At 40.3% G+C, this 19577-nt stretch overlaps 1 protein-coding gene across 8 annotated transcripts in view; it reads right to left on the minus strand.

The window, feature by feature from the left end:
• ST7 (suppression of tumorigenicity 7) overlaps nucleotides 1-18984 on the minus strand; it is a 262062-nt gene extending 243078 nt beyond the window's left edge. For 2 of the 8 annotated variants that reach the window (XM_057731593.1, XM_057731583.1), the window contains exon 1: nucleotides 18721-18983. In XM_057731593.1, coding sequence (XP_057587576.1) covers nucleotides 18721-18871 — 151 coding nt within the window. In that variant the 5' untranslated portion in view covers nucleotides 18872-18983. Of the gene's footprint in view, nucleotides 1-17813; nucleotides 17913-18051; nucleotides 18546-18720 lie in introns of those variants that run through there. The other 6 variants (XM_057731582.1, XM_057731580.1, XM_057731584.1 and 3 more) reach the window with 6 other exon arrangements.
• Nucleotides 18985-19577: the final 593 nt, after the last annotated feature.

A 19577-nucleotide genomic window follows, 5' to 3' on the forward strand; every position in this document is an offset into this window, starting at 1 on the left:
TACTGCACTATCCTTTATTATTGATAAAATATCCTTTACTATTTTCCTGCCCACATCTTTGTTTATTAAATTCTTCTCAATTAACAATTTGAGTGTATGATGTGTTTCCTGCTGGGAACTTCATTAACATAGTGCCCTTATCTTTGCTGGCAACAATTATATTCTTAATATATATCAAAGCATTTAATTGCCCCCACTCAAAATCCTTATACAATGTTCTAGCCTAGGATTTAGTCTAGCCTTTTCTAGGAGGTAATTGGTCCACTCTATCTTTAGTCTCCTCTGTTGCCTTTCAAAATGCTGGATTCTAAGATAGCAGAACTGGGATTCATCCTCACCAACCCCTGTGGAAGCTGGACCTCCAAGAGAAAGCAGATCTGAAGGCATCAGAAAAGCTCACAGCCACAGATCAGGAAGCAGTCTTTCCCTTCGCTGGCAAGAGACATGTTGTTCCACGTATGCTGGCCCAGCCCTGCTGACCTACTGTTTCTCTCTTTGAACACTGCCATCAGCCAGTAAGCATACCTGTCTTACCAAAGGATGTGAGGATGGCCAGAAGGGGCCAAGGAATGACTCAGCTAAGCTCATGGCACCAAAAACAAACCCTCCTTACCTAACAGAATAAAATTTATTGATGCTGAAGAATGTAGCACGTCACCAACCACTAGCCTGTCAAAGAAAACCCTGGCATTGCCAGCCCATCTACTGAAACGGTGGCCTCCAAATTGAAATCTCATTACCATCCAGGATTTGGTGCCCTAGTCAGCTACATCCCAGATTAAAATCACCTCTCTAGGACCAAGCCAAGCAGGCACATTGGTCCTGATTTAGCTACAGTGAGGACAACTGTGCAAAGGTATATAAGGGGTGAGGGATGGAGGGGGAGGGAGTCACCAAAACTAAGCCATGGGAGTTCTAAACATCACACTGAAAAGTGAAGAATCACACAGACAAGACCTGAACATCTGAGTATCAGGTCACATAAGAATGCTATTCCCTGGACTTCCGCAGAGGCCTAGTGGTTAGGACTTTGTGCTCCCACTGCAGGGGGAATTCCTGGTCAGGGAACTAAGATCCCTTGTGGCACACAGTGTGCCCCCCCCCCCAAAAAAAAGAATGCGCTATTCTGGCAGGAAAGGACATACCAATCCCTGATGAGGAGGTGGCCTTTCTCCCACCTGTAAAAGAAACACATTCCACACACTACTGTAGAACAGACATGCCTTGGTAGTACCAAGGCTTATCAGTCCCACAGAAACCAGGAGTGCCTCAACGGCTGTCTCTTTGAAGGCCCTGCCTCCTTTCTATATTCTTTCTAAAGGAGAGCTCCTGGCCAGGGGCTGCTGGGGCAACAGGAAGAACTGAGCACACTGCTGGAGCCCAAAACCAGCCTTCCCTTCCTTGTGTGACAGCACAAAAGGTGTTAATGGTGGCCTGTGCATAGATGCCCTCACCCTGTCCACAGCCTGCCAGAGAGAATGCAAACCAATACTCTACCCGGACCTTCACTCCACTAGCCTCACAATCCAAGAGACTCTCCTAGTCCACAGTTCCCAGGCTTTTTATGATGCAGAACAAAAAATGGGCACAGAAGCACTAGACCTAAGAGACAAGAGGGGACCTGAAACAGTAGAAGGAGAGAAAAGGCTTACTGAAGAGTTAATCTCTGCAATAAAACACTGAGGCTGAAGAGAGTAAGGAGAGTAAAAGTCCTGGCTGACTAGGAACAAGAGAGAGAACAAAGCGGGCAGGGGTGAAATATAAGGAACAGCAGACAAAGGGGACACTAGAAATGCACTGGGGTTATGAACTGTGTCTCCATTAAGAAATAACAGTATAAAATTAAATTCCTTTCCACTAATTTTTGATATTATTGTCGGTAATGGCCTGTGCTTCTCTAAAAATACCACCATTCTGGGACTAACCTGTCTGATATGGCATAAATGGAATATGTGCAAGACAGAAGCTCTATGGGTGCCTTTTTTTCTTCCCACTCCTCTCTCACCGGGATGGAGCCCACCGGTAAGCACTGCCTCCAGATGGAGCAGTGCCAATAAACAGGAAGCACTCTTCCAGAGAAACACACCAGAAATCCATTTACGGAAACTCACATCAGCATACTCTGTAATGTGTAAAAGTCACATTTTCAAAAGAGTAGTTTGTAATACATAACCTATACCTGACTTACTAAATGGATTCAGTAGAACCAGATTACTAAGTAGAAAGAAAATTGTAAATGCACCATGTCCACAGAACTAAAAGGGTCTTTCAAAAACAAGAGTATAGACATTTTTAACATTCTTCAGAATATTTGACATCACGTAAGCAAAAGGATAGAAATTGGTCGCTAGAGTTTGTAACTAATTACAACCATCAGAATCTCATATTCCAAATTTTGGTTTTCATCACAAAAAAGCTTTTATTGTTCTTACTGACTTTATAGTGAAAGAAAAACTAATCTTTAAAAAACAAGTATATAGTAAGTATTTTGAATAGACATATACAATTGGAAATGTAAATTAAAATAACAATATATCATTCGGCACCCACCAAACTAGTAAAAATGTTGAAGTCTGGTAACATCAAGATCTTGAAGATGTTGAGAAATAGAAACCTGCATATGTGACTGGTAGAGTATATAATGGTACAACCATTGTAGTAAATGGAATGTCATAATTCTTCACACCCTCCTCGTATTGGAATCATGATCCACAACTTCTCCAGATGGCTCTGCAGAATAAAGAGTATACTTCCCTACCCCACAGATGTTGGGCTATGACTTGCTCTACCAAAGGAAAGTAGGCAGAAATGACAGTGAGCCACTTACAGATATGACCCACAGGAGGTTTTACATGTTTCTACTTGCCTTCTTTTTGCTCTTGCCATGTTGCATGCGAAGATTGTGTAGCTATATCTCCAACAGAATAAGAGACGTGGAACAGACCTGAATCCATCCTTAACCTAATCTTCAGCCTAGAGCCCAGAGTCTGCAGTTAGGAATCCAGCCATGCACATCTGAGTTGCAACAGAGAAAAATAAACACTTCTTGTTTTAAGCCACTAAGTTTTACAGTGGTTTTTGTTTTGTTTTGTTTTATGTAGCATTACTGCAGCAATCTGTAACTAATACAACCATATGTAAGTTAATCTGGCAATATCCAATAAAATTGAAGATGCTGATACGGCTAAGGAAGGGACACTCCCAAATACGTACCCTACAGCAGTGGTTCTCAGTCCAATCATATCTAACACCTTTTATAAAAACTAATTTTACACACCCTCTTTCTATCCTGTAACAAACTTAATAATCTACCAACTCTCACACAAATTTCAAAAATAACCAATATAATATCCTAACTGTAATATAAAGAAGAAATAAACAGAACACAGTTTGTACCCAGGGACAGGACTCAGATAAGGTAAGCAAGGCACCTAGGGCACAAAATTTAAGGCAAAGTCATGCAAATGCTGAAGCTGCACCTGCAGGACTCAGAGTGAGTAGCTCCTTAAACTCTGCACCCATGCACTTCACATGCCTCACCTAGTCCTGGCCCCATTTAAAATAATACAATTGTATCCAGAATGCAAACGCTTTCATGACTTTGGTAGAAGATTTAATGAAGTAGACAGGCACTTGTACCCTTACATAGCATCACCATCAATGCAACAACTACCAATGCAGGCTCATATAAGTATGTTGCATTAGTGACTCAGATACTATGAATGGTACTGCCATTGGGGTCATGAGTTTCCAAAATGGTGAACAATTCTTGGTGAAGTTTTCTGAGTAAACAGCCTTTACTTGTTCTCTTCTGGGTGGTCCCTGTTTATTTCCACAAAGGGAAGCAAAACTCTTCACTCCAGAAGTATGGGCTGTGCAAAGGGACTGCCGTTTTAGGAGTACAGTATTTGAAGGGGAGATGGGGAGTAACTTTACAGTATGGAACTTGACAAACACTAAACCACCTCAGCCAGGTGATCAAGGTCAACATCAACAGTGATAAATTAGATTGACAATAGGTACCCTTGATATGTGATGAAAATGGCACTTTACCTCTGTGGTCCTCCCTCCCAAAATCCATAATCCCAGAGAAATCATGAGAAAAACACCTGACATATCCCAGTTGGGGGACAGTCTACAAAATACCTAACCAAAATTCCTCAAAACTATCAAGGTCGGGCTTCCTAGATGGTGCAGTGGTTAAGAATCCGCCTGCCAATGCAGGGGACACAGGTTCGATTCCTGCTCCAGGAAGATCCCACATGCCGCAGAGCAACTAAGCCTGTGCGCCACAACTGTTGAGCCTATGCTTTAGAGCCCATGAGCCACAACATTTGAGCCCATGTGCTGCAACTACTGAAGCCCATGCGCCTAGAGCCCATGCTCCGCAACAAGAGAAGCCACAACAATAAGGAGCCCGCACACCACAATGAAGAGTAGCTCCCATTCACCGCAACTAAAGAAAGCCCGCGCACAGCAACAAAGACCCAACACAGCCAATAAAATAAATAAATTAATTAATTAAAAAAAAAATATCAAGGTCATCAAAACCAAGAAAAATATGAAACACCGTCACAGCCAAAAGAAGTCTAAGGAGATATGACAACAATGTAGTGTGGTATACTGCATAGAATCCTGGAAAACAGTAAAAGGACATTTGGTAAAAACTAAGGAAATCTGAATGCATTATAGACTTCAATTAAAAATGATGTGTCACAAATGAACTTGTCTATGAAACAGAAACAGACTCACATAGAGAACAGACTTGTGGCTGCCACAGGTAAGGTGGGGTAGGGGAGGGATGGATTGGGAGTTTGGGATTAACAAATGCAAACTACTATGTGTGTGTGTGTGTATATATATATATATGATTCAGATATATATATCTGAATCATTTGCTGTAAACCAGATACTAACACAACATTGTAAATCAACTATACTTCAGTAAAATATTTTTTTAAAAAATGATGTGTCAATATTGGTTCCTTAATTGAAACAAATGTATCATAATAATGTAAGGTATTAATAATAGGGGAAACTGGATGTGAGGTATATGGGAACTCTCCATATCTTAGTAATCTCCTGTAAATCTAAAAGTATTCTACAAAATATAGTTTATGTAGTTTATATTAATAGAGAAATAAAAAACAATATTAATACTTACGGCAAATAAATAATGTTTAAATATGGGTAGGGGGTCATCCCATTATATTATTTCTTGTCCTTTCCTATATGGGTAAAATATATTATAGATTTTCTTTCAAATTTTTAAAATCCTTCACAATGAGCTCCAGTTTAACCCCAACAGATTCTCACTTTCTTCCTTTTTCACCCTCTCTTCAGCCACACGTGCAGTTTTCTGAAGGCACCAAGCAATATGACACTCCTTTGTTAATGCAGTTCCATTAGCCTAGGGGTCCTGAGAGCAAGGTTCAACTCAAAAACTACCACCATGAATTTAAAGCTTCCTTTCATCCCCTTGTTTTGTATTCGTTTGCTCCTCTGTGTTTCACACAGCTCACTTTAGATTGGAGTTGGCAGTATGCCTGTTTCTCTTTCCCTCTCTGCACTAAGTACCTTGAGGATAGGGACCACATCTTGGTCATCTTTCTTCTTTTTTCCTCCATATTCATACCACATACTGGGACTTGCTAACAGTATGACTCAGTGGATTGATTATTTGATGGTAAGAGACTAGACATTCAACATAAAAAGTCCTTTTCTACAACAAATCAATCAGAACAAGATCTGGAAAGACGTTAGTGAATTTGGCTTTGAAATTACCCATGATGTTTAAGCAGTTCCAGGAAAATTATGAAAATGGACGATGGAGTACAAAGAGTTAAGGAATAAAGGTAAGAAATAATCATAAAAAGCTTATTCATTCTGACCAGGAGTGGAGTTCCTATTACTACTGTCATAAATTTCTCCTCAAATTTGAAGTGAAACAGAAAATACACAGAAAACAAATGGGTAGGTAACAATGAAGAAGGAGAACAGAAGAAGAAAGAAGGAATGAATGAAAGAAGAAAGAAAGAGAGAGAGAAGGAAAGAAGGAAAGAAAAGTAAGGAAGGGAGGGAAAATAAACTACCAGCCTAAAAACTGACTTAAGAGAAAAAGCTGATTGAGTCAGACACTGAGAATTACAGCAAGGCCAATATTACAGTGGTAGCAGCAACAAGAGCTACAACTAAACATCTAAAATATATTAAGCATTAGATTGTGCAAGGCACTATGATAAGGTTTTACTCATATTATTTCATTATATCCACATAACAATCCTTTATCCTCAGTTATAAATAAGGTAACTAGTGTTATGATCACAGAATTGGTACACGGCTTGAACCCATATTGACCTTGTACTAAAAGGTGGTAAGGGCATGATTATACTTTATGGTGGTCAGTAATTCAGGAATGGCAAGGCTGGATACAATTTGCAGAATTAGCTGAGGCCTGATGGGCCTCCTATAACACTGACTGGACCAGCTAGAACCTGTAGACCTGCCCCCAGGGTGACAATATGCACAGGCTGTCTGACCAAAGCCACTCTTCAATGTCCTCAACAATGGGTACCAGTGAGAGGGGAAGAAGGGATAGTGGTCCTGAGCACCAGGAGCCAGAGGTAACAATAGTGCCCCCTGGAGCATTCATAGGCAGGAGTGGGTATTAACAGCTGTCACTAGAGGCACAGGAGCCCTGCTGGACCCTGTGGGCTCAGAATTGTTACTACTTATTCATTCTAATGTACCCCCAGTCTTACACTTCCAGGCTAGTATAGCCTGAGACATCCAGGTTTATTTGAGTTACACTGTAATCAGTGGCAAAAAAAGGCAGTAGGAATGATGCAAACTGGTAAGTAGCAGAGTGAATCCTCTGATATTTTGCAACACTTTATCACATCATGGGTGGTTTGATTTACTAACAGTCATCTTATTTCTTTTTTTAAAATTAATTTTTATTGGAGTATAGTTGCTTTATCATCTTATTTCTAATAGTAACATGACACAATTTTTCATTGATTTGAGAATTTTACCATCCCATTTTGGATAATATGCTGCATCCTAAGGTAAGAAAACTAGGACAGGTTAAACCTGGACACACAACCTTGTGTCGCAAGTAACAGTTACTTGTCCTCTGGTGCCTGTAAGAAAAGAAGTGAAAGCAACGTGCCAAAGATTGGGAGAGAGCAGTTTTCATCTAAACGCAAAGTGGAAATACATAATGTCATTTCACAAATACAGTTGGGTTTCCTGCCTAGGAATGCATGTGGACTTTGCCTTGCCTAAACTATTTAAAAGAAAAGCAATCTGAAAGGACTGACATTGCTAGCTGCCACTAGTCAATGCTAAAAACAGATTTCTGTAAAGCCACGTATCAATAGCATTCACGTATCAATAGCATATTTTTAATGAAATATATTTTGTCAAAATAATAAATGACTAACAAAGGCATGTCATGCATTAATAAAATAATGTCTTAATGCCTAAATATTTTTATATCTTCTTTTGCTTTTGTAGGTGTTACAAACAGAATAATATATATTAAAAATATACATTAAAAAGGATTATATATTTTACACTTCTAGCTCATGTTTGTTCTTAGAAAGTGAGCTAGACATGAGACAATAAATGGTCATAATGTTCAAAACTAGAGAAAAGCCCTCGCCTGTGACCACTGTTACACAACTCCATTTCATGCAAGCTTTGAATTTAGATCCTCACCAGCCTGAAAAGTAACAAGTTGTCTTATCTTTTTTAAATATTTGAATTACTCTTTTCCATCACATATATTCTCATGGTTAAAACTAAAAATGATCATTGTTAAAAATTATAGTTCCTTTAACTATTTTTAAAATCTGCCAGAAATTATTACATTTTCTGAGGCAAAGCAGTAAAATAAATTAATTTAATTAAATTTAAAAACCTGTTGGTGTAAAAACTAAACATTTTGGGGAATACTTTTATAGCTAAAACTAATTTATGTCTGCATATCTTTACTCAAACTTAATTAATGTTATGCTGTCTACATTTCTGTACTTTCCCTCAAAGAAACTGATTGCTCAAATAACGTAAAAGAAAGAAAAATATTTATTCTTAAGATAATGACTTTCTCCAATTGGTTAGATTTGCTATACAATTTTTTTTTAACATTTTCAGGCTCTTACTGAATGAAAATGCATATATAACTTCAGTTTGGAGAAAAAAACAACTGAGAAGCAAGTTTCAAATATTTAAAAACTGTCATTTAGCCCCTCAGATTTCATCTCTCAAATGTAAGGGTGCAATTAAAACCATTCTTTTTGCTAAAAGAGCCAAATAAGCTAAGAAAAGTTTCTCTCTAAACCATAAGGTCAAGTACTCTGAGCCTGAACTGAAAAAAGTATACTTTGTTTTATCTTAAATAAAAGATGTCAATGATAGAGGAGAGCAATTCCCTTCCCCTTCCAACAATGCCCAGGGTAAAAGTACAAACCAGATCACACCAGTTCTTACTATGTGACACTACAGGAATCTAAATGTATGTCACAGAGGGCTTCCCTGGTGCGCAGTGGTTAGGAATCCACTTGCCAATGCAGGGACACGAGTTCAAGCCCTGGTCCGGGAAGATCCGACATGCCACAGAGCAACGAAGCCCATGCGCCACAACTACTGAGCCTGAGCTCTAGAGCCCGTGAGCCACAACTGTTGAGCCCACGCACCGCAACTACTGAAGCCCACATGCCTAGAGACCGTGGTCCGCAATAAGAGAAGCCACTGCAATAAGAAGCCCACGCACTGCAATGAAGAGTAGCCCTGCTCTCCTCAACTACGGAAAGCCCACCCAATGCAATCAAGACCCAATGCAGCCAAAAAGTAAAAAGTAAAATAAATAAATAAATTTAAATGTATGTCACAGAAAGGGCACCAATTTAGTCAAGTGGGTGTAATAAATTGCAAAACACCCCAAGAGCGTTATTTTGTTAGTTCTATTAGTAATACCCAATAAAGAGCACCTACCAAATAAATGAAAAAGATCAATTTGGAAGGGAAGTAAATTTCATTCTCTCATTTCCAAGAGAAGGAGACTAGAGACTAGAAAAGCTTAACAAAGGGAAGAACTGCATGCATTCTACTATTACCTACTGTTAATAAAATAACATTTTAGAATAGTATTACAACTGACTTCAAAATAAAACAAAACAAAAACCCCTCAAATTCTAGATCACACACAGATTCAGACTCAAACTGCTTATTTTTAAAAGCCACTTCTTTAAGACTTTTATGCCTCAGAGTGTGTGAACTGTTCATGCTATTTTAAATCGTTAAGCTTTCTTATATTAAAAAACAAAAACAAAGAAAAGAAAAAGAAAAAAATAAAGTCCTTGTTCACTGACCTAAGAGATTCCTTTAAAGTTCTGTACAGGCTTGTTCAAATTTTCAGGAAGACTGACACTTAACCAAGATCCTTTATTAGATTTGGAAGTCAACTTGTGAAAACAAAGTTAGGGTTCTCCACAGAGTATACTTGTTACTAGTACACCTTCAATTTCTTAAAATTTAGAGGGAAAACAAATACTGCCACGGGTAAATGTTGCCTTATTTTGCTGAGAGATTTAGTAACAACAATTAAACAGCCACTCTTCTGGCCCCAGCCACAGCTAATACGACATACTGTTAGAGCTAAATGGCCCTGTCAGCTTCTTATTTTAGCACAGCATGTAGTGCAGAAAGGCCTGCCATATTTGAATGACTGCTAACAATAACACATGAGCAACCGTCCTGCTCCACAGTAACATAAAAAGTGAATTTCATTACATATTCCCTCCCTGCCAGGAAACTCAAAACCCTTTACAGATGTCTTTATGATGACATCTCAAATGCAATAAGGATGTTGGCAGATATTATTTCATGTTTACAACAAACAGACATTCAGTAGTATGGCTACAGACAATCCAATAATTCATTTCCTGCATAGTGCACTTCTTGGATACTCTTTTCTTTAATTTATATTCTTAAATTAATTTATTTTAATATAATTTTAAAGGTTATTTTCCATTTACAGTTACTACAAAATATTGGCTATATCCCCCCTGTTGTACAACACATCCTTGAGACTATCTTACACTCAGTAGTTTGTGCCTCCCACTCCCCCCCCTTATATTGTCCCCTTCTCCCTCCCCACTTCCCTCTCCCCACGGGTAACTTCTAGTTTGTTCTCTATAGCTATCAGTCTGCTTCTTTTTTGTTATATTCACTAGTTTGCTGTATTTTTAGATTCCACATGTAGGTGATATCATACAGTATTTGTCTTTCTCTGACTTATTTCACTTAGCATATTGCCCTCCAAGTCCAACCATGTTGTTGCAAATGGCAAAATTTTCATTCTTTTTTATGGCTGAGTAGTATTCCAGTGTGTGTGTGTGTGTGTACACACCTTCTTCTTTATCCATTCATCTGCTGGACACTTAGATTGCTTCCATATCTTGGCAACTGTAAATAATGCTGCTATGAAGATTGGGGTGAATGTATCTTTTTGAATTAGTGTTTTTGTTTTCTTCTCATATATACCCAGGAGTAGAATTTCTGGGTCATATGGTAGTTCTATTTTTAGTTTTCTGGGAAACCTCCATACTGTTTTCCACAGTGGCTGCACCAATTTACATTCCCATCAACAGTGTAGGAGGGTTCCCTTTTCTCCATGTTCTCACCGACATTTTTTATTTGTGTTCTTTTTGATGACAGCCATTCTGACAGGTGTGAGGTGATATTTTACTGTGGCTTTGATTTGCATTTCCCTGATGATTAGCAATGTTGAGCATCTTTTCATGTGCCAGCTGGCCATCTGCATTTCCTCTTTGGAAAAATGCCTAATTTATTATTCTTTAGAAAAAATCCAGGATAAATAAGATCCTATTATATATTTTAACCTGTCCTTTCACTGTGAGGGACAAAGCCAATAGAATACAAACTTCTAGAGAAACAACCTACTATAATGCCTTGGACTGTAGTAGTTTACAATCTACAAAACACTTTCTCACTCATTTTACCATCTCATGTGAAGCTGCATTCCCATTCTTCACCAAGCTGGAAAGCCAAAGGCAACTTTCTAAGCCACACAACTATTCACAGGATGCCCAGGGTTGTGCCTATTACAGTCTATTTAAGAAGTATAAACTCTCCTAAAGTTGTGGTATTTGCCCAGTTACACACTTTTCTTCAATCCCATTCCAGCCCCACATCTAGGCAATCATCAAGCTGTCCTGATCCATCTGACCAGTCATGCTTATACCAGACTATTCCTTCTTCCCTTTAGTGTTCTCCTGCTCTGAATTTCTCCATTAGTTCAGCCTCAGGCAATCATCTCCTCTGGATACACAAGAACACTTTTTCCTCCCTTGTCTTCAAACTCTTACCCCAGTTACCACATAAGAATCCTTCTATCTCTCTGAGTTTCATTTGCGGCCAAATAACAAGCTCAGCCTTGAATGCTGAGTATTAGCAACACACCTCTGAACAAAGGTAAAGAAAACCTTAGGTGGTGAAGTGAATTAAGAAGAGGACCACCGGTGCCATCAATCTTGGAAAGCCTTAAAAATACCCGAAGTCATTCACGCATTCATCTTTTCATGTATCATCATGAGCAATGACCATGATGGAAATATAAAGATGAAAAAGTCATAATTCCAGCTCTCAAGCTCTTCCAAGTATACTCAAGAAATAATCCTTTCTGAAAGTTTCCACCAAGTTCTCATTCTCATTCATAAAGTTGCTTTCCCATCAAAATACATTTTTTAATGGGTTCATGTGTGTTGCCTCCTTTAACAGGACAACTAGTATTATAACAATACTTGTTCTGCTTTGAACAATTTTCATTCCACATGTACAAATTGAATATCAGCTATATATCTGTTTATATGGGATATAACCAGACTCATAGACAAGCCCAGGGAGCCTAACAACCAATGATAAAGCAGGCAGCACAGAGCCTGGCTCATGTACGAACTCAGTAAAGGTTAGCTCCTCATCCCTTCCTAGTTCCGATCAACAGATTTTCACTCGATCTTATTTTTAAGATGTGATTTCTACCATGCATGATCCTTAATCATAGGGAACAAAATATACGTAGAAGCACTAGTGAACAAGGCAGTACACTGGATGATGTTCATTGTTCAGCACAGAAAACAAGTGCAGAAACTGGGAGAAATATAACTGACATGAGACTGTGTGTCCAAATAATAATTAACAGGCATAACATAATTTCAATTTTACAGGCATCTGCCACTCCAAATGAATGAATAAACAAACCAGTGTATGAATGAATTAACCAATGAATGAACACAGTTCAGAGTCAATGAAATGGACTCGAACAACCAGGTATACAATATAATACTTTTATGGGCTATGCTCAAGGCTCAATGCTAAAGGTTATTTCATTTAGAGTTCAAAATAAAACTATGAAATAGAGATTACTGTCCTCATATTATAAATGAGGAAAGAGTCTTACAAAGTAATTTGTCCAAGTTACCCAACAATTGGCAACCTGGAATTTGAACTCAAATCTTCTAAATCCAATGCTCTTTTCATTTCATCACAGCTGGTATTTCTTTCTTTCAATAGATATACAGTACTTTATGGAGAAAGAAATATTTCAGTAAAGTTGGTAATAAAGCAAATTTCTATAACACTAACACTATGTTCACTCTGGCTTCCCACATAAACTTGGAAATGATTTCTATAGTTAAAGAAGGGAATATGCAAATACATGAACTAAATTAATTGTGCTTAAGTATTTCTAATCACTTCAAATTATGTTTCTGTTAAGTTTCATAATGCCTGACAATATTGTTCTTAAAAATGTCCCAACCAAGTATTTCTTCTATTACTCTATCCTTCCATACAGACAAGAACTTTTTCTATGTTGGTAGAACCCCAAGTTCCACCCTTACAGACAGTATGAGGCATATAACTCTGCAAATTCCTTTATTTGAATTCCACGTTATGTTACACAAATTGGCTCCCAATGCAACCACCTTCTGACTTTCAACATTCTTTGTATTAAATTTGCTTTACAGTAAGGACCAGAAGAATAGACTTCTTTAAATTCTACCCCTAAAAATGTATCAAAATGTATTAATATTTTGGAACATCAGTAAACATTTCAAGGTAATCTTTATAACTTAGAATCAGTAAATGGAATTCTAAATCTTATAAGAAATTACTACATGATATATTTCAGTAGTTACTTCTAGAAGTACCACTTAGTCACCACAACCAACTGACATAGTTTTTCATCCATTCAACAAATACATGCTAAGCATATGTTAGGCCCAAACACTCACTGCTCAAGATCCTGAGGACCCACAAGAAGACAGATAAAACATAACAAATGAGGTCCCTACTCTCATGGAGTTTACAATCACATGGGGGAAAACTATGAGCATGCAATAAATAAATAAACAAACAAGAATTATTACAAACAGTGCTAAGTGATATATAGAGAATTCAAACCTAGTGATATAGTGACTGAATGGTCACTGCAGACTGGATCATCAAGAAAAGCTTCTCAAAAGAAGTGAATTTAAGCAGAGATGTGAACAGTAAAAACACAATTGCATAAAAATCAAGTAGGAAAACATTCCGGTGGAGGACACAGCTAGTACAAAGGCCACAAGGCAAGAAAAAGCAAGGCATGTTTAAGAAGAAGAAAGAATCACAATTCTCTGGAGGATAGTGACCTCAAGAATGTGGCAAAGTACAGATAGGAGGGGTAGGAAGGGGTCATGTCATCAGACTTTGTAAGCCAGGGTAACATATTTCAATTGTATTTTCAGTGAAGTGGAAAGCCACTGAAGGAAGTCACATAAAATCTGGAGTTGTATTTACTAAGAATTAGAACCCAACCTGGGAAAAACATATATATGTTCTTCAAGTCCATGTATTTGCTTGGTTATAGACTCTGCACTCAATGAAAATTATCCCAAGGCACTGAAGCAGAATTCTGGAGCTAGAAAGGATCTTAAGGAATATAAAGCTATCATTAAACATGTACAGAAACTGAGGGCCTAAGAAAAAAAGCATCATTCAGACTGCTTCATTATGGGTGAGAGAAATGTCTCCCAAAATAAGTAAGGGCAACTAAGATGTCTGGGATAGATCCTCAACTCAAAGCTAATAATCTTAAAATTGTCCTTTTATGTGTTCATAAACTGGACCACGGTGGATTAGATACATATGACTCATCATGGAATTTCTTAAGTTTTTGTGACAGTTTCTGACTCCAATCTAAAGTTGAAAACCTAAATGAGGCCCATACCCAGTAATGTGTTTGATCAATTTCATTGTTCTAATCCCAACTCACTGGATACATCACAACTTGGAGATTGATTCATCCAGTGAATGGTAAGGAACCACTATGTGCAGGGAAGTATAGTGGAAAATTAAGAACTAGAGTCTAGTAGAAGCTGAAAAACACATATACAGAAAGAGGGATACATATACACAAACACCGAAACATATATTAAACACACACGACCATAATTCAAGCGAGGTAAAAAATGCCTACGTGCCTCCCAGATAACGTACAGTGAAAACTGGAGGAAATATCACAGTCAGTTGAAAGAATCAGAAGGCAGCATGCAAGCTGGCCCCTGAAGGACGCGTGGGATTTACACATGGGGAAAACATTAGACAACAAGCACATCAGGGGCAAAAAACCTAAATAAACTGCAACAAGCCCCTCAGGACAAGAAATCCAGAGCGTTAATTAAGTTTAGAGCAACTATTTCCAATATGAAAATACTCAAATCTGAGCTGCACCTGAAGTTATATATATATTTCCATTCAGTAATGTAAGAGTTTTGCATCTGTATTTATCATCTTAATAACACCAAAAAAGAGTTTTATAACATAAACAATCTTAAACTTAGATCAGACTATTATATCTGCTTTCCAAAAGGAATGAAATAGGATTTAAAAGATCTTTGAAAACTTGCTTTTCAGGAAACAGAAAAAGAGCTGGAAAATCACTTAAGCTGCTTGGTGCAAAAATGGCAAAGGTGTACATTTAAGGAAAGGTGCAAAGTGTTTTAAATTTAGCATCAAAAATCTTAGAACGCAGGGTAGATGAGAAAGTGCTATCAACACCACAATATAAAGCAAGTTATGGTGCTATTTTTTAAAGATTAATCTATGCTACTGTTTTTTCTGAATAATATCCTGCATGACTGCTCTTATCTACAATTAATTTTCTGCCCTTTTGGGAAAGCATTGCTTTAGGATAATTAATTCATTTGAAAACTGACAAGTAACAATATAATTTGGGATTCTTAAAAATCTTGTTAAAAGTTCATCATATTTTCAGTAAATCAGAACTATTTTAACATTCTCCTATGCAATTCAAGGGCAGAATATCAAAAATCAATTATCAAAGCTAACCACTGTGCACTATTCCTAATATGTTTGTTTTCTCCTTTGTCTTTCTTAAAATTCATTTTTCATTATAAGATTTAAATTTAAAAACTAACAAACGAAGGTCAGGACCAGATGACTTTACAGGTGAACTCTATCAAACATTTAGAGAAGAGCTAACACCCATCCTCCTCAAACTATTCCAAAAATTGCAGAGGAAGGAACACTTTCAAACTCATTCTATGAGGCCAACATCACCCTGACACCAAAACCATACAAAGATAACGCAAAAAAAGGAAATTACAGGCCAATATCACTGATGAACATAGATGCAAAAATCCTCAACAAAATACTAGCAAATGGAATTCAACAATACATGAAAAGGATCATACACCTTGCTCAAGTGGAATTTATCCCAGGGATGCAAGGATTTTTCAATATCTGCAAATCTATCAGTGGCGTCAGCTTCCCTGAGGAAGGAGGCCTGCACCACCCACAGCTTCCTAAAAGCAGCTCTAGATTCACTGGCCTCTCCAGGGACACATGCTTTCACCATCACAGGAAGAGCAAGCACCACAGGGCTGAAGAACAGCAAAATTAGCCCCATTAGAACTCATTTAGGGACTTCCCTGGTGGCACAGTGGTTGAGAATTCACCTGCCAATGCAGGGGATACAGGATCAAGCCCTGGTTCGGGAAGATCCCACATGCTGCAGAGCAACTAAGCCTGTGAGCCACAACTACTGAGCCTGAGCTCCAGAGCCCGTGAGCCACAACTACTAAAGTCCATGTGCCTAGAGCCCGTGCTTTGCAACAAGAGAAGCCACCTGAATTGAGAAGCCCATGCACCACAACGAAGAGTAGCCCCCACTCACCCCAACTAGAGAAAGCCTGCACGCAACAATGAAGACCCAACACAGCCAATAAATAAATAAATAAGAACTCATTTATATCTCCCTGCAAGGACAAGTTCCGCCATAGGAGGGTCCAATGTCCCTTTCTCCTCTTACCTTCTCACAGAGTAGCAGAGAGAGATGTGCTCTCTGTAAGCTTCTCCTTTACCTTCCTTATGACTAAAACATACATAAAACCACACTGAAAACATAAGTCCAGCATCACCGGGATAAAGAGTCTCAGGTTCCCTCTATCATGTACCTGGCGGCCTGCTCATCTTCATATTTTCTCTCTCATAAGCCCAAATGAGAAAAGACCCTAACGCAAATTAACAAAGGTGTTTGTCAGAAATGCTAGATTTAAAGTTTCTGGGAGAGGTCCTAACAATTTTCTTCCTTAGAAATTACACATATTCCCAATAGGTATTTTGCTTCTTGCGTGTTCTGTATAAAGCATTGGTACGCGGCACTTATGGGTACATGCACACATATACACACACAGATGATTATTTAACATATTTTAAGAAAATGTATTAGAAATGTGTTCTGAAATAAAAATTTTAAATGTATGTTAAATGAGAAGCATTCACGTTTTTTAAACCTTACAATGAATTTTTGGGGAGAAAAAAATTAAACCTACTTACCAATAAATATAAGATTCCATTGCCTCATAGAGTCAAGCAACTTCTTAAAATTACAAAACTTTGGGGATTTCCCCAGTTGTCGGTGGTTAAGGCTCCGCCTTCCAACGAGGGGGCCCCTGTTCCATCCCTGGTGGGGGAACTAAGATCCCACATGCCACACGGTGTGGCAGACGCGTACACACACACACACACACACACACACACAAACAAACACAAAACAAACAAAAAACATTTGGGACTACAAAGTATCTTAGAGATATATTTGTTAAAAGCAAGGAAGACAGTATTGTGATAAGCCGCCACTCTAACAGATGAAAAAGCCAGAAAGCCATCATCACTAGGATGACTGAATCCAAGAGCTGAGCAGCTCCTATAAAAACGGTAAGATGATTCTAGGGTAAAGAATCCTATCTGCATCGCAGGAACAAGGGATACTATGAAACAAATGTAAATATAAACATGAGTTCAAGTTAAAGTAATCAAGGTGTCTGAGGTTTAGCACCTAAAGGCACACGTACCTAACAAAATGAGTACATCATCTCAAGGGTTCTAAAAATTGTTTTAGTGCAGTAAACAACACACAGGAAAATGCATTTCCAGACCCCGACTCCCTGAGCATGTAAATTACACATTAGGTAGAATACATATATATTCATTCAAGACTGTAAGGATTTTCCAAATTACTGCGAAGTCAAAAAAAAAAAAAAAAGACCTTTCTAACGAGTCCCACAACTATTTCCAGACTTCAAGAACTGAAACCCTTCTCACAAAATGTACTTTGTGTTTTTGATTTGTCTCCGCAGTGTTACTGTTGGTGTGAGTTTTCTTTGAGGTTGTTTTTTTAATGATTCCGTTGGCTGGCTGAAAGTTTAAGATCCTGTTCTAATTACCTTCTGCACTTACGACCGTGGATACGAGACATGCGGGGCTCACGTCTTCGCATGTTGGAGCTTTATCTACGATTCTGAACATGACTAGTTACCAAAGCCCTATGCAGACGGGGAGAAGGGAGAGAGAAGGGCTGAGACTATTTAAACCCGTCATAAATTCCAAATTTCCTGTCTCTCCTTTCGTCCCTTTGACATTCCGTCTGGTAACCTGACCCGTCATCCATAGCCCTGATAGTACCTTCCAGAATCCCTCTCCCCGTCTAAACGAAAGCGACACCGCTACCCCGGCAGCTCGCGCGGCTCAGATCCGGGCAGTGCCGGCCTCAGGTGCGGGGTCGAGTCCTTCCCGGGGCTTCGCCGCCGGGCACCACCCTCACGGGGGCGCCCGCGACCGGCCGAGTCGCGCCGCGATCCGAGAGACGTCTCGTCCGACTACACTTCGGCAGCTCGGCACCCGCGGCCGACAGCGTGGGAGGAGAGACACAGTCCAACTCTGAGGAGCCCTCGGGGTTCAGGCGCAGACGGCCTAGGGGGCGTCCGCGGGGACTCCCTCGCTCCCGACCTCTGTCTCCCCTGTCACCCGCCGACGAGCGCCCCGGGCGGAGGAGCCGGAGCCGCCGGCCGGGCCCGCCAGGCGGCTGCGGCTCCTCCTCCGCGGGGTCGCCGGGCCGCGGGGCCGGGAAGGCCGCCGGCCGCCCTCGCGCGCCCCGTCGACCCCGCCGCCCGGCCCCGCCAGCTGAGGCTCCGCGTCTTGCGCGGGTGGCCTCGGGCGTCCGGTGCGCGGGCCTCGGCGCGTCCCCGAGCGCGCGCCCGGCCGCCCCCGCCGGTCGCGGCCCCGCGCGAGTTGCACTAACTTTCCGGGGCGGGGGAGGGGTGAGCGCCGCGGGCCCGGCTGCCCGGGCCTTACCTGTGCTCAAGTTGTCGTTGATTTTCAAGGGCACCCGCAGGATGTAGACAAGGAAGAGGACGATGAAGAACCATACGGTCCAGAGATAAGTCCAAGACCAAACTATGCAGGACTTGAGCTGCTCCAGAAAGCCCGTGCCCGCTTCAGCCATTTTTCGGCGCTGCTTTCTGCTGCCGCGGCTCTCGGTGTCTGCCGGGATGATTCACCGGCCCGGAGGCGCCGCTCGCGCCGCCGCCGCCGCGGCCCGGGCGCCCCCGGAGCCCGCCCGCCCGCCGCCCGGGAGCCGGGCGCGGCGGGAAATCGCGCGCGGTCGGCGGGCGCGCTCGCCTTTCTTTCCCAGCCTTAATGCTGACTCTCCGAAAGCCCCCACAAGTGGCTTTCGTGGAAGGATCACGTGGCCCCTGCCCCTCACGTTCTGATGCCATTTATATTATGCTAATATTTAGAAAGACAAGCCAAGTGGCGCGCTGAGAGGAGCTTTTGACATATTGATGGTAACTCCCATATGTTGAAGGTTTCCAACGTGTCAGGCAGTGTTCCAAGGTCTGTATACTCTCGCCTAATCCCTTCAGCAATCCCCGTTATATAGATAAGGGAAACTGAGGCACAAAGTGACTGAGCAGTTTGCCTTCAGCTCGAGCCAGAATTCATTTGCAGTATGATGGGTGCCAGCATAGGAGGTCTTAAACATGGCGCTGTACTCCTTTCTTTCATAATTTACGTTCAGAGGAATGAATAAACCTGGAGCAACTAGAAAGAAATAGATGTGCTCCTGTCACCGGTTAGTAGGCCTGAAGATAAATTATTCTGTTCAGCAAGGTTTGGGTTGCACACTATTTACCTTTGTTTTGTCTTCC

This window comes from Hippopotamus amphibius, chromosome 4 (assembly GCF_030028045.1).
Source record: "Hippopotamus amphibius kiboko isolate mHipAmp2 chromosome 4, mHipAmp2.hap2, whole genome shotgun sequence".
NCBI classification, from domain to species: Eukaryota; Metazoa; Chordata; class Mammalia; order Artiodactyla; family Hippopotamidae; genus Hippopotamus; species Hippopotamus amphibius.